Below are 26,038 nucleotides of genomic sequence, written 5' to 3'. Positions count from 1 at the left end.
CGCATGCTGCCGAGAACCTGGCACTCTTCATCGCAAGTGTCATCGAGGAGTGGAAGCTGCCATCTTGGAACGTGCTGATCTACGTCATCACGGGCATTGGAAGAAACTTCACATCAGCGGTTGTGCGGTCAGCCTGGATTGGCGTGCAGTACTTTGGGCACATGCTTCAGCTCTGCAGTAGTAATGCTAAAAGAAAAGTGGCTAGATTTTTTCGGCTGTGCACGAAGGCCAGAGCAATTGTCGGCTGTTAGAAGAAAAGCACGAAGGCCCAAGGACAGCTTTTTGAGATCCAAAGGAACATGCATATGGATCCTCTCGAAGTTGTACAAGGTGTCCCAACGGGGTGGAACAGTGAGCATGCAATGATGGCGAGGCTTGTGGAGCTTCGTGTGCCCATTGCTGTAAAACTTTCATATTGTGATACCATTGAAGGCCTTAGCACTAGTGAGTGGAAGCTTGTGACTACAGCTGTGAAGGTCCTGCGTCCTCTTGAGCAGGCCATGACCAAACTACCGAATCTTCCGGACTATAGTCCGCACTTGGTGTATAGTCAGCAGAGACAAATTTGGGTTCGAAAACAAAAATTTTGGCTTGGATAGTCCGCACGCGGCGCATGGTCCGCACTTAGTGCCTAATCCGAACATAAAAAATGATCATACACAGTACACCTTGATAAATCCCTGCTGTATTAGCTCGCATAGAAGCTTGTATCATACATAAATTACTATTAATATACTCTGTTAGCCATAAAATCCTTCGCGTCTTGTCACACTGAACGCTCGGAAAAATACAAAACCTTGTATACTCCGGACCTGTCGATAGTTCGCACCGGGCAAACATCTATAGTCCGGAAAATATGGTATCTGGAAACTGCTATCTAACACTGTTGCAAGTAGTAATTCCCCTGCTGCAATTTACCGCAGTTGTTTTTGCACAACATTCAGGGGAGGCAGCATAAATTTCCTCGAGCCTTTTAAGAAGTATGAACACTCGATTTTTGGACCTCAAAATGTGCCACCTCCCAGCCCTGGCAATGCTGGTTGTTCCAAGATACAAAGATGCTTGCTACATCCAGAAACCTGAGAAGATGTGGGCTGTGAATCTACTCGCAAAGGCAGCAGAGGACACAATGACACATGATGAATGTGATGAAAATGACGAAGCAGTAGGCAGCGCCAGTCAGTGCTTGAAAGGCACAGCGAAAGTCTCTGTGTGGAGTGCCTTTGCAAGTTGAGTTCAAATGCCCCTCTGCAATCGGGCCCTACAGTGGCAGATGAGGCTGCCGACTACTTGAAGGCCCCCCTCCTTCCTCGGTCCCAAGACCCTTTGGTGTGGTGAAGGCTCCAAGGAAGCCTTCTCTTCACATCCCTGGTTGAGGCTGCCCGTGGGTATCTTTCGATACTAGCAACGCAGACGAGGAGCAAACGGCTTCTTTCAACTGCCGGTGCTCTGTGAGCCGCAGAAGGGAGCGCCTCCTCACCAAACAGGTTGAGCAGCTTTTCTTCTTGCAAGAAAATCTGTAAAGCCCTGAAGGCTTGTGGAAATAAATGGTTGAGTGAATGCCTTTACTCTTGTCCTTTGTATGTAGATAACAACTACTCTAAGTATTTGCTTCGAAATTATTCGGCATCATTCACTATTCGCTTCAAATTTGCATCGAACTAGAAAAACACTATTCGCACAAGCCTACATATAATGCAAACAAACAGGGGCGTTTAGGTTTAACGCCAGGTGTTGTCTCCAAAATGACGAGACTAAAATTTGTTCTTCTAGCTTCTTTACAAGAGCCACCAGCCGTACGATCCCGAGGGCATACTCGGATGCTTGACGTCCATCTTCCTCGTGTTCTTGGGACTTCAGGTGGGTTAACTTTGTTGCTGCGAGCGACTAAACTCTGTTACACAGTTGTGTAACTCCCCCTCCCCCCAAAAAAAAAAAATTTCTTTTAGGTGTCGGGAAAGACCGTGTATAATTACAAAATGCACTTTCTGCGAAATGAAGAAACCAAATAAATTATTTAGTGCAATATTTACATGGCAAGACATATTTTGGGCTAGGGACTATGTTCTAAAACGCGCTTCCATCTTCAGACGTCGGCCTCAAAATAGAAGCATTTTTCAGAATAGCTCAAACGAGTTCTAAGACCTAAATATTGCACTAAATTGTTTTCCGAGGGGGAAGTCTTGGGAAGTCTTTTTTTAGGACTAGGATTTTGTTTTTTCAGAGTTTACTTTTTGTAAAATTCGAAGGGTGTTTTTCAGAGTTTACTTTTTTGCCGGAAATTTGTGGTTTATCAGGGTTTATTTTTTTTAGATTTCAAATTCTCGAAATTCAAAGTCTATGTTTACCCTGTTCTTATTTTTTTTTTTTTTCAAAATAAAAATAATGTTTGGACAAAAACATACACTAAATTCAGATAAAAAAAAAAATAACCGGCATTGAAAGATCTTTTTCCAGCTGCATTTGGCATTGGCTCCCTTGCAATTGGCAGTACTAAAGGCTCATTCACACTTGCGACTCGTGACAGTGGTGTGAGCGACAAGCGACTAATGACGTTCACACTGTGGGTGATTGGCAAGTCGCTTCTCGAAAGCTCTCAAGAGCCGCCATCGATTTCATCCTTCCTACTAGAACTCCGGAACAACTCGGGTTCACGTTTCCCCACTTTCCCATTTTCGTTGTCATGTGCATCGTTTTCACCACGAAGTTAAGACTCAAGATATTGGCCCGGGACCTTTGGACTCTTACAGCAAAAGCAGTCGCTACACCAGCGTGCGCTCGCTCGAGCTGCTGTGTCACGATACGTGCCTGTTAAACCAAAAATGGCACCGATTCGCCGCCACGCCGAGTTCTTTTTTGGTCGCTCAATCAAATCGGGGTGCTGCTTTTATAAAAAAAATAAATGGGTGTTCTTTAATAGCACCGACCAAACCGCTGCAGAGACCTCCGTGGCTCTGTATCCGTGGCCACTACCGCAAACCGAGGCATTGGACAGACCTGTTGGTTGCTTTTCCCACAGAAGTTTGGTGTGTCTGATGTAAAGAAACGGCGAGGCGCACCTTGCGTCACTTCTGAGGCGTCGCTGATTGGTTCAGCCGCTGATTGGATCAGCCGCTGATTGGATCAGCCGCTGATTGGATCAGCCGCTGATTGGATCAGCCGCTGATTGGATCAGCCCCTGATTGGATCAGCCCCTGATTGGATCAGCCCCTGATTGGATCAGCTCCTGATTGGATCAGCCCCTGATTGGTTCAGCCCCTGATTGGTTCGGCCGCCGGGCGACTCGGTGACTGGTCGCAAGAATCTGTCTGGAGGCGACTGCTCCATACCGGTCGCTTTTGCAGCAAAAGTTGTCACGCGACAGCTGCTACTTCTGCGTAAACCCGCTGCCCATGACAAACCTTGAAAGCAAGTGTTAGTTCTTCAATAAATGTTAGTACTTTGAAACGTCCAAACTCCTGGACGCATCCCCATCCTATGAAATGTACAAGCTCACATCTTCCACCGTTATAAAAACAAAACCCTCCTCCTCCCTCTAAGAAGCACAAATACTATGATCCAGACTAAAACCGAAACAGAGCTACAATGTAGACCGCATATAACGTATGTCGCGGGAGCCGTGAAATTCCGCACTATAAGCGGTACCGTGCTATAACCAAAACATAAATTTTTCAGGCCAAAATACATGCCATGAGACAACTTATTTTTGTAAAACAATTTATTTTATATTAGATTAAAAATAAAGCTTAGTTTGAGGAAAGTCTTTACTTCACCAAACTAGTACACTTCTCTCTCAAGTGTGTCACACATTTTGAAAGAAATGAGTGACTTTTGCCTGGCGCAGCCTTTTAACGGCGTCGCGGGTTGCGGACGGACGTTGCGAGCGTTCAGGATTGCTAACCCTAATCACTTTTCTCCGGTGATGAAAACGCGTGAACATTCGCATCCTTTATACGGTACGCGCCAGTAATACCTTCAACTTGAGCACAGGCATGAAATGCTCCAAATAAGAAATCCGGGCGATGTTCGAAAACACAAATGGTTAGAAAGCACCACTGTAGTCGAAGTAAACAAACACGACGACACGGGTGTTTCTGCTGTCTTGAGAGTGCTGCTGGTGCCGCCACGACATCGCCACACAAGTAGGTGGATCTCTCCTTCTAGTACGTGCTGGGTTATCATAGCGACACACAACGAAAATTCACAGTCAAGGATAGCGCTTTTACGTGGAACGATGAGCTTCCACCACGCCGTCTACGTCGACGATCACCGCCGACGCAATGTTAGCGGATCGAAGAAGCCGGCCCGCGACCAGCATGCAACGCGCGCAAACACTTCTCCTCGACCTGCAATTGGTCTGTCGTTGCGGCTGTTTCCAACCACGACCGGCTTTATAGCCAATCGTGGTTCCAATGCAGCGGGGGAAAGTTGGGCTGGTTGGGCTTAGTTAAGCTCACTCCAACGCCTTGCGCCGTGAACGACACGTGCGTGCATCCCTCAGTCGCTATGGCAACTGAAGCCTCTCTCTTCGCTTCTCCCCGCTTCTTCGAGCAACCTCCTTGCCCCGCGAGTGCCGCTTGCGGCTAGCGCCGTTATCTACAGGGTGATTCAAGGAGATGCCAGGTTCTTTAAATCGACCGCAAAATTCGGTTTCTTAACCTATCGTGCTACGACTTTGTGCAGCATTGCCCACAGATGGTGCATTTTTTTTGTAAAATTTGCAAAGAGTGAACTTACCTGAGGAAAAAGAAAGAAAAAGGCTTAGCTCCTATGGAAACGCAGCGATGCTACCGGTCTTCCAACACGGCACCGTTTCGCACAAGAGACAAGAGATGGCACAACGAACGCCGCAAACGAACGAGCATACGGCGTCGAGAGCCGTTGTCTTTAGCAGACAATCTTTTCAATTCAAAAGTGGCGCGCGTTGCACAGGCGGCGACAGACGCAGAAACAAAAACAGGCGCGGTAACAACAGGGAACTGCAGTTCCTTGTCTGCTAAAAACGCCGGCTCTCGGCGTCGTGTGCTTGTTCGTTGGCGGCAGTTGGCGTCGCAGCCGCTTGCGCCATCTCTTGTCTCCCGTGCGAAATGGTGCCGTGTTGTTTGAAGACCGGTGGCATCGCTGCGTAATTTCCATAGGAGCTAAGCCTTTTTATTCCTTTACTTTTTCCTCAGGTAAGTTCGCTCTTTGCAAATTTCACAAAAAAAAAATGCACCATCTATGGGCAACGCTGCACAAAGTCGTAGCGCGATAGGTTAAGAAACCGAATTTTGCGCTCGATTTAAAGAGCCTGGCGTCTCCTTGAATTACCCGGTAGTGTCGCACAGGGAAGCGTGCTCGCCGCGCCGGTCGGTCGGCGGGCTGTTTCAGAAACTGCACTATAACCGGTATTTCCCTTCGCGCGCCTGCATTTTAAGCGGTATGTAATTACATGGAGTTCTATGGGAAGCGAACCGGTGGTTTAAAAAAGCCGCATTATACCCGGTCCTGCACTATAAGCGGTTACGTTGTAAGTGGTCTATACTGTATTATCATGGTCCAGAAGTACATTCACCCATTGTGCTATAGTAAAAAAGAAAACAACTGAACTTGCTTTCTTTGAGGACCACTAGCTAGCCGTGTGCTCTGACTATCTCTATTCATAAAATATAATCTTTTGGGGCTTTTCATTTTGTCCTCGTTACCTCAAAACTTTCAGATAAATCTAAGTTGTCGAAAATTTTACCGGCAAATTTTTTTCGGGGTTTATCGGATTTATCTGAAATCACAAAATCCTATTCAAAATATATGTCTCATCCCAACACTTAAAGAAAAGAAATTTTAGGTGGAGTTCAGTGTTTTTTTTAGAGCACCCAGATTCATGCGAGAAAGGCAGAAATTGCTGTTTGGTAATTAGATCAGGGTTTTTATTCAGTCAGTTTTGCCACCTTTCGAAAAGATAAGCCCTTGCACATCTTTCCAAACCTTGGTTGGTCTACCTCACATCTAGGTTTTTGATCAACCGTCTTTGTTATGCCAAGCATGTTCTTGAAAGAGCTGCGATTTTTCTTCCGCAATCGCCAAAGTTCTAACAAATCAGCTGAACCATGCAGAAACAAATCAGGCGCATGTTTCACGCGGACGATAGGGACAAAAAGATGAAAGAAAGCCATGCAGTGTCTTGGCAAAAGCTTCATGTGAAATAAATTGTCAAAATATTACAGCTTATTTATATTGGTAAAATAACTGCCATATCCATAGACATAAATTGCAATGAAAAGTAACATAGATAAGTTCTTTTGGAGTTGAAACAGGAAACTTGGTTTGAATGTATCAACCAGGAATACCATAAAACCCCCGAAAAAAAAGCCCACCTCTGCTTTTGGCTTGATTTGCTATATTGTTTTTTAACACCGAAAGATAGCCCACTTGTAGCAGTGGTAGTGTTAGGATCAATGATTGCCCCGACGTAAATGTGGCTAGTTTGCTATGGCCGGATATAAGCGAACGTTGCTGACACGGAAGTACAGTCACCTTTGCTTTGTTGCCCCTCGCCACGATAACAAGCTTGGAAGAGACACCAGACCTGAAAATAACATTTTCTTTTACCTTTGTTGATTGTGACCGAAAGTTAGCCTACTCCATATTTTCACGCGATTTGTTCTGGATTTTAGGTGGGCTATCTCTTGGGATTTTACGGTATATCAATGGGGCTCTACTGTCGACTTGAAACTGAGAGTCCCTTATTGAGTCATGCTCATTTGGCATAATTTGCTTCTACGGTAGGCTGGCAAAGTCCTCGTGACATTCAAGGAGTGGAGGCCCAGGCTTTCCAGGTGGTGTGTTTGGGGAGTTGTCTGTGTGAGTATGCCCTCGTTACTGTTCAGGCCAAAGGTTACGTTGACAGCAGTCTTTGTTTAAGCGACTGATTTATTAACAATGTACACTGTGCAACGAATAATCAGCACAAACATGATATTAGTGCTTTCTCATTTTTTTTTTTTTCATAGACAAGGTATGAGTGAGCACTAAATTTTACTGTTTAACTTGGTGTTCCAAATAACAAGTTTTAACCATTAGTACAGTTACCGATCGATTTTTCGGACTTCGCGGGGATCGTAAAAATGTGTTTTTGTGTGTCTCTTGTCTTCTTCTTTTGCGTTCGCATACCAAAATGTTTAACCAACGCACTCTCCTAATTCTATCCAAATAATAGAGCAGTCTGAAAAACTTGCCTTTCTTACAACTAAGCAGGCTTGAAAAAAGGCATTAATAGTGTTTTGCTTCAGGTTACGCCTCCGCTTGCATTTGGCCACTTTCTATTAGCTTGAGAATCTCTGCCTTCTTTTGTAGCATTATGGTCAAGCACTTTCCGCACTTCTTAGCGACCTTCGTGCTGGTGGAAGAACAGATAGGGCCGTGATGTCCAAGCCAGCATAATCCGAAAACATGATTCACTGAGACGAGATGAGAGTCGCAAGTCCATGACTGCAGAATGGTGAATGAACAAACCGAAATGGTAACAATAATGGTAACAATGTGCAGCTAGAGAAAAAAAAAAAAGCCACAGCATAGCGTTACCTAGCGGTAGGACTTGGCAGTTCTCAAGTAGGGCTGCCAAACCAAGCCAATCCATGTGCAGCCGTTTCTCGGTGGTGTTTCCTGCTGAACTGGGTACGATTTTGTCCGAAAAATGTAACTTTCGGACATCCGAAAGTTTAATCGGAGCTGTCGGAAACATTGGTCGTGAAGATGCACTATTTCTTTCGCGTATTCATGGTTCCCCTTCCAAGTTCGAAGTATCGCAAAAGTTTGAATTATTGGCGTTCAAAAAATTGGTCGGCGACTGTAGTTTCAATGACAAGACAGCCTAGCTATCAGAATAACAGTAAAAACCTTTGATTACTTGTTCATGCTAACTGTTTATTGTTGTGTGCTCGTAGTATATGGAGCATAAAAACTGTCAGATTTCAAGTATGAATGACTAGCTTTTTACATGGAGTATCTGTTCATTGCCTCTGTCCATGAACTCTGTAGCTTTGGTTAGCTTTGTTAATGGCATCTAGCTAAAACTTGGTTGATGGGCAGAGCTGGTGTAAGAGAATGCTGAGCCCTGAGTAAAAAGAAAAAGTAGAGACTGAAAAGATATTTCACAAAAAATATAAAAGCTGCTTTAACTGTACAATGGCTAGAATTTTCAAACTTTCTACCAATTTCTTTTAAGACTTTTAAGAAAATAGAAAGGACATGATGGAGTATTGTATTTCTTGCACCAGTCATATTGACGAGTACTCGGAAATTTGTCCCATCAAGGAAGTCACTTGGTAGCTTTGTGGGATAAGAACACTTTCCGATTGGTAAAGGTAGAACATTGTAAAATAGCTTATCAACATTCTAATATTAATAGCTGGCACATGCACTGAACTTTTGTGGTTCTCTTTATGTCTTCAGGGAATTATTGGTGGTGTGCTGTGCAAGTTCTCTAAGGAGGATGGCTGGATCCCACTCAACAAGAACCTCTGGTATGTCTGATATGATTCCCTGTTTTGACAGTAACTCTGAGCTTTTATTGTTATTTTTGAGTTGTAGTGTGCTTTCCGAAATTAACTTCTTTCAAACGTCACCTGGTCGAGGACTCGGGCCGGTACCGACACCCTAACTGAAAATAGTTTTAGAGCAAAATGTTTTGAGGAAACTGCAGCTGGAATGAAACCAAGATTTATATTCAATGCTGAACCGGAACCGGAAAAATTAACAGGTGTCTGGTATATTGTGGTGGCCCATAGTCTGCGACTCTACAAGATACTCTTGGCAGTTAATTAATTAAAATTATTAATTGTGTTGCGTATATGTTGTCTGATGTCTCAGCTGTAGATGAGAAATTTAGCCAGTGCGGGTACCGCTGCTATCCTGGAGTCTTTAACGTGCACCACGCAGTAGTGATACACGACTGCACACCGGTACGATGCTTATCCAGATCAAAATGAGCAAGGGTGGGGTTGAACCCAGGGAACCACTGCAGTGCGAGGTATGGCGCGTTAGCACACTCGACCACTGATCCCCCTGGCAGTTGAAGACGACGCCTCGAGGTTTCTCTTTTATATTACTTGTCAATATGATAGTGCCTCACAATGTGTCGACCAGTAATATAAAAAAGGAACTGTGAGGCATCATCTTCCTCTGCCAAGTGTGTCTTGTAGAGTTAGTCTGTGAGCAAGTGAGGGGAGAAGCCTACTAAAAGCCTACTAAAAATTCATTAAAAAAAGTGTGAGGGCATGGTTAGTTTTTTCAATCGGCCTTGGCATAATCTCGAGTTTGCTTTATGTGCGCTAGGTGGTTTAGTTTTACATACAGTGCAAAAATGTATGAGTCTCTAGAAATTGAATGTTATAAATGATATGCCATTTTATGTGGTATCATTTTACATTGATCATACTGTACTACCTGCTTTCTCTTCTTTTTTATTTGCATCACTTTCTTGTTTTTTTTTTTAAATTGACTTTGGGTATTGCCAGAACCAGTTTCAATCTAATATAATCCTTGCCTTCAGGTCTGTATCCTACATTTTGGCAATGGCTTCCACGGCATTCCTGCTTCTAGCACTCTTCTACTACATCATTGATGTGCAAGGCTTCTGGTCAGGCGCGCCCTTTACCTATGCAGGTAAGCCAAGCCTCTTCTCGAAGGGAAGGAAATTATGTCAACAAAGCTTACTTGTACGGTCGAGCATATATTGTAACATCCAAATGAAATCCCCACTCCTCGTGCAACAGCTTATTCTTGAATATAACAGGCATGCACACTTCAACATTTAAGTATGTAAAGTTCAGAAAAGCTAAAATGAAGAACGGCAAAAAGTGAAACTCTTGTCTCTTCTCTTTTTATTGATGTCCATCAGTGCTGCTTCTAATCTTGTCAGAGCACTGACCCTGTCTTGAGAAGGGAGGGTAACCTAAAAATAAATTCTCAAGCTTGAAGAGAATGCAGCAAGCAAAATTAAAAAGAACGTATTATGCAATCACTGACAAGCTGTTTGCTTTCTTGGGCTGTGACTGGAGGCTGAATGCATCAGGTGCAGGCCTCAGATATGTCTTTCCTCGCTCAGATAGGAGGGGTGCTGCAAACCTCCATGGCCACCCTGCAGTTCTCTTTTTTTCATTTTTTTTTCTTTTTTTGTCTATTAGGGAGATGCTTGCAAATTGTTTCACAAGCAGTAAGGGAAAAACAAAGAGTTGGCTTGTGAAGGCTGGGGAAGAAAGCAAGCATTTCTTTTATTATTTCCTAGACTTCTTTTAGCTCGCTTGTTTCCTTCCACCCAGTTACTTTTCATTAGAGTTTTGTGGGACTCGGCAACGACTTTTGGGAATGGTAATGTTTCTTTGTGTTTTTGAGAAATCAAAAATTTTCATTCAAAACTGGGTGGAATTGAGTTAAGACAGTACAATAATTTCTTCTCTACATCGCTGGAAGAAAAATGACCTCTTGGCATTGTCATTATTCCACTTGCTGGCATCAGCTTGTCGCTTAATCTTTGTGTTTTGCGAGGCCAGAACAAATCGGTTTTTAGCATTCTGGTTTGAGGCGTACCTCTGGCATGTGCCCCAAGACTTTGGTCTCACTTGTGTAGATTTTGGCTGGGGAAGTCACTGCAATGATCTTTCCTTGCGGGCAGCATGTCAAGTTCGGCCACAATTTCCCTACAGGTAACTCTAAATAATTCGAAGCTCACAGGGATTGTCAAAAACTTTCAATTAAAACACTTCACATTAAAATAGGCCTGCTCAAACAATGAATTTGTTTTATTTAGTAGTACTCGCTCAGGAGAAATTGTGAATTTGTGCTGGCCTTTGCTGGAGGGAGAGGTGCTGCTGTAACTATGCTTTGCCAGTTGCAAACCCTTCTTGGGGTGTCTCCAGCATTGTTGAAATGTAGTTTTTGCATCAGCCACACTCCACAGGGAAAGCAGTTCCTAGGACTAACCGCTTGCACATGGTTTACAGTCCAAAAGCGGACCACAGACCACGGCTTGTTTGTTGACGTCAATATATTCGACGGTTGAAACATCTACAAGAGCTTGCTAATTCCTTGAGCCCAGCTTCGTTGTTTTGTGCGTGCCGCGTGGCCATGCTGTTGATTGCTTCCGTAACCACTGTAGGGCCGTGTGCTATGATGCGCTTGTCCGCTGCCACACTTAGCTTGACATGGTCGCTTGGCGTTCTGGCTTAACTGCTCGCAGCAGTTGTTCATCTTGTTTTCTCCTTTCCCAACTGTGCAAATCATGTGTAAATGGTAAGTAAAAGTGATAAAGTGTGCGTGGTTGCAATTTATCCAGCAGTCTGATACTATGGTCTCATGTTCCAGGGAAAATAAACAGCCATCAGATGGCCTAAACAACATGCTTTTCGTGTAAGGCTCGTCAAAATATTACGTGCTGGTGAAAATCAATGATCTGTGTTATGTCCTTATTTTAAACTCTTTGTTCGCAATCCGCCTATTGAGAGCATGACGAAAGAGCCTGGTACGCACATGATCTCCCTACACCACCGTCTCCTTCTGCGCTATAAAATCCATCTGCTATGGTCACCGAATGTCAATAGACTCAAATTCGAACGCAGCGCACAGAAACACAGCCATATTTCGAATGCCGTCTGCTACCAATCTGGCACCGCTAACTTGGGCTTAACGTTAGGTTAGGTTAGGTAACCTTGGTAATATAACCTTGGGCCCAAGCGTGCACCAAGCTTCGTCAGAATGGCCAAGGGTTCACCAGGTGACTGCTTTCCGCTCTCAACGTCGACCTCCATAATGGCGCATTCAGCTGGCGTTGCCATGTTCATGTTAGCAGATGACATTCGGAAGACTGCCTCTGACGCTTCATTGCCATGGTGACGCTGACCATAGCAGACGGACTTTAATATGCAGAAGGAGGCGGCGGGGTGGTGGGATTAGGTGCGTAGTTGGACTCTTTCGCCGTGCTTTTTGATGGGCAGAGTGTGAACAGAAAAAGTTTCAAATAGGGACTTAACGCAGATGGCCGATTTTCTCCAGGATCTAATATTTTGACGAGCCTTACGCGAAACGTATGTTTTTAGTTCGCAATTTAGACAAACTTTGTTGTTCTGGAACAGGGGTCTTAACTATTGATTTGTCATTTACCCTTGGTCACTATGATCACGAGACTTCCTCAATCTCCCAGAGTTACCGGACATCTACTGAAAATATCAAAAGTTAATTGTATCGCACAATTTTTTTTAAATTTAGGCTCCTGCACATTGAGCATTGATCGCAAAGTTGCCGACGGCACACCCTGTCTCTCATGTGGCATATTTGACCCGTCGTATTTCGGCACACAGCATAGAAGCTGTTGCTGTCACGTTTTCGCCACCAGTGTCTGGCATTGTGCACCGTTGTACATACTAATAAATATGAGTTTACTCCGGTGTATGATGGACTCCGCTGTACCATTAAAACACTATTACAGGGACTGCCGGTGGGCTCATGAACCACGATTTACCTCCAACGATAAGTCGTAGGTCGATAAATACTCGTGGCGCCTAATTTGCTTTTGCTTTTTCTCGTTGCTGAGTGCAGGAATGAACTCGATAGCTGTCTATGTGGGACACGACATGGTGAATGGCATGTTTCCTTGGGCCTGGAAGTGCTACGAAACTCACTGGTGCTACCTCTTCATGAACCTGTGGGGTACTTCTCTTTGGGTGCTGGCCGCGTTCATCATGTACCGCAAGGGCGTCTTCATTGCCATCTGAGACGCAAGAATCACCTGTGCAAGAAACATACGATGCGTTGGGTGGAGGCTATGGGATTGCAAGGCACTGATTTCGTGTGCCAGCTTGACGGTGGCAGCTGTTAACGGTACCGGGTGCTAAGCGCAGTTGACATGTTGATTTCAACTTAATATTAATCTGGGTGTTCAATTAGCATGAAGATTTCAATGAGAGACCAGGGCTGTTTTTAATGGCGATGAAATGACAAAAGAAGTTAGGGAAGTTCTGGGGACCCTTAGCAGATGGCAGTTTTTGAAAACTGCTCCATTGAAAATGCATGACTGGTTTTGAAAAAGTTCATTCTTATATTGTGTAGCACCCATTTGATTAAGAAGTCAATACTGCAAACTGCCGTGAAAAGACAATATGTGTTACTTTAATGCTTTCCACCCATCGGGCATCAGTACAAGACCAAAACAATCTCCAAAAGGAATATCTAAATTTTTTTTTTTTCCTTCTGGTTATTGTTATGCCTGGAAAAGACATTTTTCAATTTCGTAATGACGAAAGGCTTTTTAATATTGGTGCTTGTTGTCATTATCAGTGTTAAAGTTATATACTCTGTTTATAGTAGCAAAATATCTGCAAAGCAAGTGACTTCATCTATGTCATGGCTTGTCAAGATTACTATATATAAGTTTTGTTTTTGCGTGCTTTCTGCTGGGATGAGTCAAAGGGATCGATGGCTGTTTGGAGGGACCGCATAAATCGGTTTCTGAACGTATCTAGCTAATATTTTACACAGACGTCGCCGAAGGACGTGCATCAAGGGTATAGAAATTGAACCGAACAAAGTTACCCGAGTAAAAACTTAGAAATTAAAAACTTAAAATCCCTACCTATGGCAGCCATGTGCAAGGGCATCTGATTGACGCAACAGCCGACGATGTCGGCAGTGGTCTCTGCATTGACAAGGGGGGTCAGCAGTGGAGGCATTGGGAGTGCCTCAGGTTTTAGCATCAGCTTCGGAGATGACACTGCGGTTGTTGGTGGCTTGTTCTGGAGGTTTCCCTCACTAAGGCGTGCCTCACCCAGCATAAAATTGGAGGGAAACCCGGAGGCCGCCACCCAAACTTTGCCGGAAAATGTCGGTGGACCTTTACTTGCTGGTTGGGAGCTAAGCGCACCGTGAAGATGGCTTACACCCGAAAACAGAACGGATGAAAGTTGCAGATAAAAAAGGAGATGTGTTAATAACCAGAAAGTGCGAAGCAGATTAGAATGTTTCCGAAAATAATCAATAAAAAAATTGGGGGACGATCATAAGGTTTGACGCGTTCAGACAGCAGCAGCTTTTTTTGTTTATTTTCGTTTACGCTCACACCGTCGCAAAAGCAGGCGGCGCGCCACTAACAGCTCCCGCTGTAATTATTTTCGTTTGCGCTCGCCATCAATAAATTTTTCCACTAAATTTAGGAGGAAAACTGAATTGGCGCATAGGTCATGCGACTTCAGTTTTTCCACTAAATTTAGCGGGGAAATTGATTTGGTGCATAGGTCATGCGACGTCAGTTTTTCTGCTAAATATAACGGGGAAATTTATTTGGTGCATAGGTCATGTGACAACAGTTTTTCCGCTAAATTTAGCGGAAAAACTGAGTTGGTGCGTAGGTCTCGTGACGTCAATTTTTCTGCTAAATTTAGCGGGGAAACTGAATTGGTGCATAGGTCATGTGAGGTAAATTTTTCTGCTAAATTCAGCGGGGAAACTGAATTGGTATATAGGTCATGTGAGGTAAATTTTTCTGCTAAATTCAGCGGGGAACTTGTATAAGTCTGTAGGGCCCATGGCTCACCTCACGTGACATCAATTTTCCCACCAAATTCAGTGAGGAAACTGAGTGGCTGCATAGGTCATTTGACATCCAAATTTATCCGTTACATTTAGCGGAAAAACTGATTTCGTTTACCCTAACGCCTTCGTGAAACTGTGGGGGGGACGAGCCCATAACAGCTGCCATTGTAAAAGGAGACAACACATATCTGTTTTGTTTTTCTCGTTTTATCTTCATTTTTTATGTTGTTTTTTTTGGTGGAAGAAAATGATCATTTGTTGACAATTTGCACAAAAAAAAGAGTGCATCGCTTCTGGCGCGAAACGTCGTCTGCTATTGCCAAAGTCGAGTGAAGCACCCCTCGAGGCCGCAAGAGATCTTAGGTGCCGCCATCTGTCGGCTGTTACACCAGTCATACGCCTTTTTTTAGCAGACGGCCGCGGTAGGTAGAGATTTAAAGTTTTTCATTCCTATTTTTTTGCTCGGGTAAGTTTGTCCGGTGAAATTTTTATACACTTGATGCACGTTTTTCGGTCGCCTCTTATGGGGACCAACTTATGTGGTCCCTAGAAACATCCATCAATCCCTTCAACTCTTCCTATAGTTACAATCAATGTATATGTCACAGATCTGACATTTCCTATTTTGGTGTGTTTACCCTTACACATATTTTTTTTTTTTTTTGTTATGTTAGGTGGTGATTCTGTAGGCTTTCATGTAAATCCCTGTTTGCATCTGTCATTTCAGGACATAAAATGTGTGCCTTGTGTATTTCTCAAGTCATAAAGCACCTATACTAATTCAGTTACTTAAAGGGCAACTCCACTTTGTTTTTGACAAACAATGCAGTCCTCTTCAGTATCACCCAGGAAGACAACACGTCAAATATTACGACCTAGTTCTGTCGGAATGTTTCTTAAATGGTCCAGTAAACTTTACAACTTGCCAAGTTGCCGAAATCGATTGACTCTAGCGGGCAAATTGAGGCACAACCAACAGCACAGTCAAGGCTACGACATTGGCGTAGCCAACATTGAGCTAAACATCATCACCACTGCCTCATTTTGCTGGTTTTTGCTTCTCCGAGCAAGCGTAATGGGTGATGTCAGCAACATTTCCTCTCGCCACTCAGGGGTGTCCACGTGATTGGCGTAATACGCCTGCGCAGCATGCATCTTGGGAGCCGTCCGGCCGTCCCGTCATTACTGCCGTCTCCCGCATCACAACCGCCATCGTTGTGGTGTTATCGTTTGTGATTGTTGTCTCTCGGACTCCCATTCACACTATGTGCGCAGACTCGTGCTGCAATTGTGTAGACGTCGTTGAATGCCGTAGACTCCAAAACGTGGCGATGAGTGCGGTGCAGACGACACTTGCGCCTGGCACATGCCTGCCTCAATGATGGCTTGCTGGCCTGCCCCAATACTGCCCGTCGTTGCATAGGATCACATGACATCTTGTACCATTTGATGGTCGGGCCTTTTACAGCCTGAGGAGAATGTTGCCAGACGGAGCCGAAGTTTCGGTTTTGATTTCTGCTTGTGCTTAAAGTAAGATTTAACAGTACATATTCCATTTTTTATGAAGCAAATGATGTAGCCCCTTTTATTTATGCTTTTTATTGTGAAATCACTCCCAGACTTTTTTTAATTTGAGCAGAGTTGCCCTCTAAACCCGCTTAAATCGCCCCCCAAAACATTTTTCTTTATTTTTTCCACGCGATTTAATATGGTGTCATGAGAGACAGTCCAATAAATATTTTGCTGCAGAGTCGCATATATACATTTAATAAAGTCAACAAACTCAAGTGCTCGGAACCGAAACACTAGCACGAAAGCTCATTGTTGTTAGTCACATCGCCATGTCGCCTTTCCAGCCGACCAAAAAGGCCACCTGGACAGCGTCATTTTCGACCCTGACTGTGGGTTTACTGCAATTTGTGTTCCTGACCATATGTTTTTCCTCCAAAGAAAAGGGGATGCACCAGATCGGTCTTTGTTTGTAAGCAACCCTGAGTGCCGCGCCCCATAGCGCACGCGTGCCTCCAATAAGCAGCCTCTTTGTTTGTTGGTTTGGACATCAAGCTGTGTGGTCACTTCTTAAGCACGATACAAGGAGTGCAACTATGATAAAGGCTTGTCACAGAAATGCAAAATCTTCGAGTGATTTTTTTGGTAGGAAAAGCAGAAGGAATTGACATTTTTGGACCCAATGGAAAATGTAAAGAGTGCATTGATGTTTTTATTTCATCCTGATATCTAGACCTTTGTTTTGTGGATTGGATGTTATATCTTTTTCAGTGCACCACTGAAAAGGCCTATGGCTGTTCGTGCAGAACTCAAAATAAATCAAATCGAAATAATGACTACCTAAGAGCGCATTCTTAATTGTGTCATTCTATGTGACATCCGTGGCATTTTGGCATGAGCCAGGAAAATGTGATAGGTGTTAGTAATTACATTTTCCCGAGGTGTAACTTATAGTTTCTCAAAGTGTAGTGTGTACCTGGTTTTTTGTATGTTATACTAGTTTACTGTATCACAACTTCCAGCCTGATAGCTCCTATTGTGACATAGTTTTATTTTTCTGACTAGTTTCTCTTTAATATTGTCCTGTGAAAATTGTGCATTGCATAAAGTGTGTTTTTAGTGTGGCTCATTGCTGTTTCTTAAATGTGATCTGTTTCTTTTATAAGGCAAAACTTTGTCCCTTCTGTTGCAGTTTCTCTCTAGCGACTCGGGCAGAGATTGTTGAAATAAAACTGTTTTGTTTGGACATTGGATGTGTGTTAATTGGCTGTTCACATAGATCTGCTTGGACAAGCAGTTCACATAGATCTGCTTGGACAAGCAGTTGTGCCAAATGGTGCTCACCTCTGTAATAGTATGTAGCTGCTAAGATGTGCGGTTTCAGAGAAGATAAGTGTGTACGAAGGGTAGTCATGAAGTTTGTATTTATATTACTATGAGGAAACATAGTTGCAATAACGAGTGTCAGGGTTAGGGTTACTCCATTCCCACTATGCTCCACATAAGGGGACACTTCTCCCAATGAATGAGCTGAGCTAAGGGATACCCTGGAAGTAGGAGTCTTCATTTTGGCTCTTGAGGATGCATCGTCCTAGGAATGCTGGCCACGAAATGGGCGTTTCGTGCGAGGAAGAAAGATGAGGTCACCGGGTGCCAGGTTGGGTGATGGGGGGGAGAGACTGGACAAAAGCTCACCCATTTTTCGATTGACCTGGACAGAAGCTGACCTCTTTACGGGCTGGGCTAAACTGTAGACTGGACAAGGACATGTCAACAGTGGTTTAAGTATTCCCTACTGGAAATGAACCAATTGTAATACATCCCAAAATCACACTGAATCCATGAGCAATTTGAGGCTCGAACACATTAAGTTGTATGCATTTATAGAACAAAAACCTATGTACAGTTACTGGTAATACCGGTACTCTGATGCACATAGCTCTGTATGCATGTATGGCACAAAAACCTTTGTGCACTTATTGGTAATAGGTACTCTGATGCACATGTGTGCATTTATGGCACAAAAGCCTATGTGCAGCTATAGCTAATAGCTAGGTACTCTGATGCACATACGTCTGTAATCATTTATGGCCCAAAAACCCATGTGAGGCTATTAATAATAGGTATTTTGATGCTGCTATATGCACATACGTCTGTATGCATTTCAGCACAAAAACATATATGTGCAGCTATTAGTAATAGGTATGACGATAATCCCTGGAGAAGGGTAACAAGGGGGACAAAGGACAAACACAAATCTCCAAATACAACTAGGTGACTGTTGCGCGACCGAGAAAATCTGCCTGGTCCTGGTATCAAACCATGGACCTTTCCATTTCCAGTGGAGCGCACTACCAACTGAGCTAACGAAAAAGCTGCGCTCTAAAATGCGAGCCGTTCACCCTTGTTGGTGTTAGACTGGTGGCAGCTCATAAAACCAGTTTGCTCTACTGATAGCCCGTTTCTGGCATGAGCGTCACCGCCGTCGTCGTCGGCGTAACCTCGCGTTGCGTTATGGGACGTTTCCCATAATGACGTCACGAAGGTCCCGCGCATTGCATTATGGGACGTTCCCATAATGACGTCACGAGTGACGTTACTAGGGTCCCGCGCGGTGCATTGCATTGTGGAAAACGTCCCATGATGCAACGCGCGGATCACGAGTAACCCGTTCGTTGCATCGTAGGATGTTTCCCATAGTTCCTCCTCCTCCTCCTAGACTTTAGCGATGGAAGAGGAGGGAGGAGGAGATGAGGAGGGTAGATGCCAGCTACACGCGTTGTGCAGGAAAGTGATATCACTATAGGCCCCTTTCAAAAAATCTGGCAACAGCGAAAATCCGCTGAACGAGTCCAACAACATTGGGCGGCCGGCGCCATTGGGAAGGACTCCGTTGCGGCCGGCATAGTTGTTTTGACTGTAGCGTTCTTGTTTCGTCGATCCCTTCGCTTCTGTATGGCTGCAGGTAGCGTTTTCCCGATCACGGGTTGGGTGAACGACCTTTCCCAGCTCCCAGCCGTTAAAGATGATGAGGTATATCGCTTCTTCAAGAGCCGATCGGACTCGGAACGACAATTCGACAGAAGTTACAACTTCCTCGTTGAGGGGTTTGTGGTCGCCGTATCTATAAAGGCCAACTACTCAAGAAAAATGTAATTACTAAGATCTTTGTAGTTACGACATCAAACATGTGTTAGTTAATAGTATTGTGAGCATATGTTAACTGTAGCCATCTGTTATTCTTCCATCCCCTCTGCCGCCCCCGCTCCGTTCTTTCCTTCCAAATTGCTCCCCGCAACCCGAGTTCTCTAGAGCCAACGAGCCCTCGCCGTTCAAACCACCGTCCATTCTTCTCGCCCTCAGTTCTACCCATCGCCCAAATGTAAACACCAGCCAAGTCGACTCTGCTCGCAAGCCCCGGCAGCCGACTTCTTCGCCGCAGCTGTAACCTTACCCCTCACCTCATAAACTAGCCTCGCCCTCGCCCCTGCCCCGAAGCCATCGCCTCTTCGCCTCAAGATTCTCCAAGCCTGCGTTCTTCTCTTCCAGTTGCTTCCGCCCGTCCCACTGACTCAGACATACCTTCCTTCTCCGTAATAAACAGTTATCTTAATCTTTAAACTTGTTCTTTCTTCCTGGGGCCTACCACCGGCCCTCACATCATGCATCAGAAAACGATAGGAGCCGATTATAATTTACGGGCTGTAGTTAGAAGTCGCCAGTACTCTCCGGATGTGCGACGAAACAGGCGCAGGGGTACCGCTTCGCTGTCGCTCGGACAGTCGCGCGATGAAGTACACCGCATAAAAGCGACGAGCGAGCGACCAAGGCGATGAGCGTCGTTTTCTAGAAATCCCAAACCAAGCGACGTGACAAGCGACAGTGAAACATTTTCGTCGCTTGTAGCTGGGGAGGCACTCACTTGATCGAATGACGTTTTAGCGAACGCCCACGTTTGATCGAACGACACTTTAGCGAATAGTCGGACGCCGCGAAGCGGCGTTTTCGGGTGGGCCAAGTGAGTTCATAGTTCCTTTTTCTTGAGGGGGATTTTAGAGTTGAAATGTAGAGCAGCAAATTTTACAGTGAAGCAGAAGTTGCAAGCGCGCGCATGTTGCTTTGCATAAAGCGCGCGCTGCACAGATGTCTGCGCTACAGGCAGGTTAAAGCGTCAGGTCGTATGGCTTCATGCGTACCAAACATATAATTTACACGCGCAAGTTTGAAGCACCGCGAGCTCGTGTGCATACCTGAAGCTAGGTGCTCGCGAAGCTGTCACGTCCACAAGCGATACCACGCGCAACATTATATTTGTATTTGACGCTTTAATTTCTTCAAACTAGCTGAAACTTGAAAACTCTACCTCCAAACGCAACAAAGTGAGATTAAAAACACTTGACTCAAACACCCAAGGAGCGTAGCGTGGGAACGGTTCGTGTTCCGTTTTTGCACTTCAGCAGAGAAACGTTTGCGCGGCTACGCCGCCGTCAACCGATAACGAGTACATTTACGAATACGCAACTTAATGCCAGACTTCTCCAGATACCCACTCTGCTTACAGAGGGGTGCGCAGCAGTACGTTGGCATCGTGGGCAGGAATTGACTAGCGTCTACGGCCAACGCAGCGTATGGAGAGGCGTGCACTATCCTGCAGCATGGCGGCTGCCACTAGTTGCTGTTGGGTACGACAGGTGGCGCGTTTTTCTCTGATGGGTCTATTCATAAATCAGAGAGGCACGGATCAAAACGTGGTGTATATCCAAGTGGCCATGGGTCTGTGCTGTCCCCGATCTCTGTGGCACGACAGACGAAGTTGGTAAATTATGTGCGGCCAAGGCCGACAACGGCTTGCTCGTGGTAGCTCTGTATCTCTCGCCTACGGCATTCACCAAATATTTCGGGCAAGACAAAGAAGAATTTCATACCAGTCATGCAGGAAAACATCCCATTGGCCCCAAGGAACCTGCACTCGCTGTTTTGCAGTGCCATCTCGGGCGAGCACGCTCAAGACTAGTGCTGATCGAGGAAATCAAAAACGCCGAGCAGTTTTCGACAGAGCCGACAGTGAGTAGGATGACATCGAGGGTATCACGTCGCTGACTCGTTCTCCCACCTTGATTCTGCTGTCATGTTTCCTGGCACCGACAGAACTTAGAGTGGAGCTTCCAGATGTGAGAACTACATTTCCTTTCTCCGGACAAGCGGTGAGCGAGAATACCAGAATATATATATATATATATATATATATATATATATAGGTGATTTCATCTCAACTCAAGCACGGATTTAAGGTCGAATTTTTAATTTTAACAAAAAAAAATATATGTTTTGGGGCAATTCCTATAACAAAACAAGACGAAAACGGCAATTTCGTCGGATTTTTTCTTCTCAAGTTATGGACCGTTGAAGCGGCCAAGGTAGAAACACGTTTTTCCAGCTTATCGGAGGTGCCATATTTCACTCCATCCCCTTTCCCTGGTTTTTACGCTACATCAATATAACTTTTTGGGAACACTCTAGACATAGGCTTTTTCATGCTAATTAAGCGTCTAAGTCATAACATTCTTAATGATTTTTTTTATTTGTCAAACCGCCTCTCTGCGACGATATTTGACGAATTTCAGCAAGATGTGCTGTGTGACCTAATCAATATGTTTTTATGATCTTTATATTACCGTAAAGCTCCAATTAAGCCCTTTCTTTTCAGCATAAATTGAATATTTTGCGATAAGTATATAATGCGCTACATGTGCCTGAAAAAACGAAAATTTCGAAAAACTGGCAAGTTTGAAGTCGATTTTCTGAAAAATCACATTTTTTATTTCTTTTATATTTTATTCACAGTTAGTTAATATAGTAGTCTATCAGAAACTACCAACATAAATTGTAATATACTGTTTGTATGGTCGCTATTAAGACTCGAATCTCGTGCTATGAGCGTTTTGAACGGGACTTCGCACAGGCGCTCTGCTGAGCATAATTTTGACCTATGTAAGGTTTTCTATTTATCGTTATCAGTTACCTCAATATCCAACCATAAACATTTATAACATTTGAAGTAGTGTACTTAAAAAAATTTACTTCGAAGTATGTATCCCCAAGTGCGGGCATAGCGCTTACTTCCTCCCAATACTGGGGAATGCAGATCGCCAGGGAATTCCTCTGGGGCCTTTTGCTTTCGGGTTTGAGTTTGAAATACCGAACTTGACATGTAATTGTCATATTTTCTTATGTCAAACAGATATGCAGTGCATATGCATATGTACGATTTAGTATCTGACGCTTATGAAGAACGGTTTATTTTGTGCGCGTACGGACTCTTTCGTAAAATAACAAGCATTCCGTAGCGTGTAAGGCTTCAAATGTGTTAGTCGTGTGTTTAGGATTCATTTCTATTTTCAGTGATTTATGCCGGGTTACTCTGACTTTTTCCTCTTGACTTAAGTTTGTCCGGGAGTCTAGATGTTACGTATCTTCACCGTCAATACATAGAGCGAAGCTCACATACCTTGCAATTAAATCACGCCAGTGCCAAGTAAATAAATATTGTTAGGATAACTATTGTTGCTTTACTTGCTTTTACGCTCAGATATTGAGGCAAGTACAAACATTAAATAGAAAACCTCACTTAGGTCCAAATTCTGCTCAGCTGAACGTCTATGCGAAGTCCCGTTCAAAACTCTCTCAGCACGAGATTCGAGTCCTAATAGCCGCCGTACAAACCAATATTACAGTTTCTGTTGGTAGGTCCTGGCGGACTACTATATTACCTAACCGTAAATAAAAAATGTTAGATTTAAAAGGGTTTTTTTTTTTTTTAGAAAATCGACTTCAAACTTGCAAGTTTTTCTAAAGAAAGACTTGCAAGTCTGAAGCCGATTTTCTAAAATAATTCCACCTTTTATTTCATTTTTTATTTACAGTTAGGTAATATTGTAATCTGTCAGGACCTACCAATTGAAATTGTAATATATTGTTTGTATGGCCGCTATTAGGACTAATCTCGTGCTCGGACTAATCTCGTGCATGTCCATAAGGCCTGTTTCCTACAGGCCATAAGGCCTATTTCCCCACACCCAGGTGTGGGGAAACAAATAAAGCCCCTTTATACGGAAAAGTAGCGCCATCTTTTGAAGAATGCCGCCTGCTATCTTGGACCGATGCAGGCGGCGCTACAGTCGACCGCGAGTCAATATACGGCTCTGCCGCGAGTGTAAAAAAGCAAAACATGAAGATAAAGGTGTGTGCGTCAGAGGAGGAGGGAGAAGGAATGCCTATGCAGTCGGAGTGCAGTGCATGCTATGAGCTCATGCCGCCAATCAAATAACGCCGACTGTGCAACGTCACGGCTTTCATCGTCTTTCTTTGAGCCCATCCTTCGAGGCTGGTAGACCGTGACAATGCGCTCTTAGCCTGTGTGTATGTATTTGCGCGTGTCTTTCAGCCTTTGACTGCGCTCTGACTCAAGTATAGGAAGGCCGTCTGCTGTCTTGGCCCGATCCAGGCGGCACTACAGTCGATACGCGGGTGTAAAAAAAGCAAAACATGAAGATAAAAGGTGTGCGCGTCAGAGGAGGAGGGAGGAGATGGCTCTATTCAGCTAGGGGCGTTAGAAACAAACGGGTCAGAGCGATCTCCTGCTCTTATGGTTCTGCCACGATTCCAGGAATGTACTCAAGAAAACAACTAAACGAATATGCATAGAATATTCTGGCGTTTTCTGATAATGTCAAGTCATCTGTGGGGACTCAGATATACTATATCCGCCAATACACTATTTGCCCATAGCGTGTACGAATTAAACCCTTATTTCATAGTACAACTGGGCATAAAAATCCCCCCCCCCCCCCAAAAAAAAAAAAAAAAAAAGTTATAGCTTTCAGTGGGAATTCTTTTTTGTGACGTCATTTAAAATTAGTGCCAGTCAACGCACCTGTATTAAGAGACCGTAACGACGGACAAATCTTGTTGCAGGAGGCTTGCTGATGCGCTCTAAGCGTATATATTTAGTACTAGAGTTACACGATATTCTCTAAAGTAAGTCTAAGCTTTTGTGTTTTCGAGCAGCACACCTGCACGCCCGCATTCTTTCGTTCTACCGCAACATCAAGCACCGTGGTTGCGCTCTGTCTTGCGTCTGCGTGGCGTCCAGATGTTACGAACCTCCCGATCAACGGTCGCGTCCATTAAAAAACAAAAAAACAAAAAAAGCAGTTATTTTTGTTTGTTTTCGTTAATTTAGCCGACAAAAAGAAATCATCTCTTCCAGTTTACGTGTTATACGATATTTTTTTCTTCTTATCTCCGCGGTTTTGCGGGTACATTTGCGAAATTTCCTGAGCTCAGCTGAAGGGGTGCATTTTTGGCGCGTATTCCCGGGATTTAAGAATATCCTTTTGAGATTCCCCAGGGAAGTGTACAGTGTGCCACGATATCGGCGCTGGCCCCAGACTATAGTGCAAGCCGAAAGGGATCAAATGCCGCATAGGGTGTCTCTGGCATGCCATGAAACCGACCGCCACATTGGAAAAGTAAAAGATGTTGCAGTCCAACCTATTCCTTTTTTAACCGCTTAACATACTCAGGGTCACGGCTTTCTTGCCACCCCGGTCGGAACGCCGATGGGATATAGCTAGGGTTCCGCGTTTTCGGTTTTTATTATTTCAAAATTCGGCGTACTTTTTTCGGTGGTTATTTTAAAATTCATTTTTCGATTTTTTTCGGTGTATATTTATTCCCAAAAAAGATTACCGGGTTTTTTCGGTGAATATGAAAGAAACACTATCGGACACCAGGTCAGATGATCCTTGTAGCTGTGATATTTGTGATCACTCAAAGAATAACGACACATATACATACGTGGTCTTCCCTACAACCTCCGTCAGGACACACCTCAAAATCGCGGGATTCGCGGGCATAATCGTCAGCGCACCTCTTTTTCCTTCCCATTCTGACAACATGACCGTCTGAGGTGATGACCGTACAGGAACCAGCGGAATGGCAAAATAAAAACAAAATCCATTGTATTTATGTTCTCAACCACAGGGAAGTTTGAGAGAATGGATTAAGAAAGGTGTTTACGGCTTTCTTCGATGCCCTATGAAGTTCATTAGGACCGGGAACTTGACACACTAACACTAAAGGTCTGTTCACACATACAGCGGAGCGCTAAGTTAGCGCTACGTGAGCGCTCGAACGAGCGCTCATGTGGCGCTTCCTAGCGCGTGACTTAGTTCCAACACAGCGCGCAATTAGCGCTTCTGTAGCGCCTTGTTAGCGCTCCAGTAGCGCCTTGTTAGCGCTTCAGTAGCGCCTTGTTAGCGCTTCAGCAGCGCCGTGTTAGCGCTTCAGTAGCGCTTCTTGTACCGCGGTACTGCGGATTAGCGCGTGCACTACGGTTCCGGTTCCTCTGGTTGGGTGTGTATCAGCAGCACCAGGGCGGACATGTGGGATGCTGAAATAGAAATGCGACAAATGCTCTTAGATACGTGATTAGTGCATATGTGTGTGGACGGCTTAACGTCCAGAGGAGTTTTCTTGGTGTGCGAAATCTTTCGCCACCGAGATTCCGACGGGTACCCGGCGAACCTTGTTCCCACGCTGAGGGACCGAGGCACAGAGCTCTTTTGAAGGCGATTATATTTAACAGCGTGTCTTTGAAACCAGGGTCACGCATATCGAATAGAAAGTGATGAAGTAGCACCCAATCAATTAGTCGCTCAAAGTCCATGACTCAGGATCGCCTACCCGACCCTTTGCTTGGAGAGCGGCTGTTTTACTTCCTCTTCTTTCAATGCCAAAGGGAAAACAACAACAAAGGAATCACCGTGCACGAGATGTTTTGCAGCAGCAAGCACGGCACAAGGTGAGAGCGCTAACAAAGCGCTTCTGAAGCGCTAACAGAGCGCTGCTGAAGCGCTAACCAATACATCACGCGCTAGGAAGCGCCACATGAGCGCTCCTTGGAGCG

General features: G+C 44.4%; 1 protein-coding gene across 3 annotated transcripts in view; it reads left to right on the top strand.

Moving 5' to 3' along the window:
- Window positions 1–17,316, top strand: part of LOC8024755 (heparan-alpha-glucosaminide N-acetyltransferase) — a 64,561-nt gene extending 47,245 nt beyond the window's left edge. For all 3 annotated transcript variants that reach the window (XM_042292522.1, XM_042292524.1, XM_042292523.1), the window contains 5 exons: window positions 1,774–1,860; window positions 6,766–6,840; window positions 8,431–8,501; window positions 9,530–9,642; window positions 12,571–17,316. In XM_042292522.1, the coding sequence (XP_042148456.1) occupies window positions 1,774–1,860; window positions 6,766–6,840; window positions 8,431–8,501; window positions 9,530–9,642; window positions 12,571–12,746 (522 nt within the window). In that variant the 3' untranslated portion in view covers window positions 12,747–17,316. The remainder of the gene's footprint in view (window positions 1–1,773; window positions 1,861–6,765; window positions 6,841–8,430; window positions 8,502–9,529; window positions 9,643–12,570) is intronic.
- Window positions 17,317–26,038: the final 8,722 nt, after the last annotated feature.

The sequence above is a fragment of the Ixodes scapularis genome, unplaced genomic scaffold, assembly GCF_016920785.2.
Source record: "Ixodes scapularis isolate PalLabHiFi unplaced genomic scaffold, ASM1692078v2 PGA_scaffold3__209_contigs__length_174095766, whole genome shotgun sequence".
Lineage (NCBI taxonomy): Eukaryota > Metazoa > Arthropoda > Arachnida > Ixodida > Ixodidae > Ixodes > Ixodes scapularis.
The sequence above is the reverse complement of the archived record's forward strand: the minus strand, read 5'-3'. Positions and strand labels throughout refer to the sequence as shown.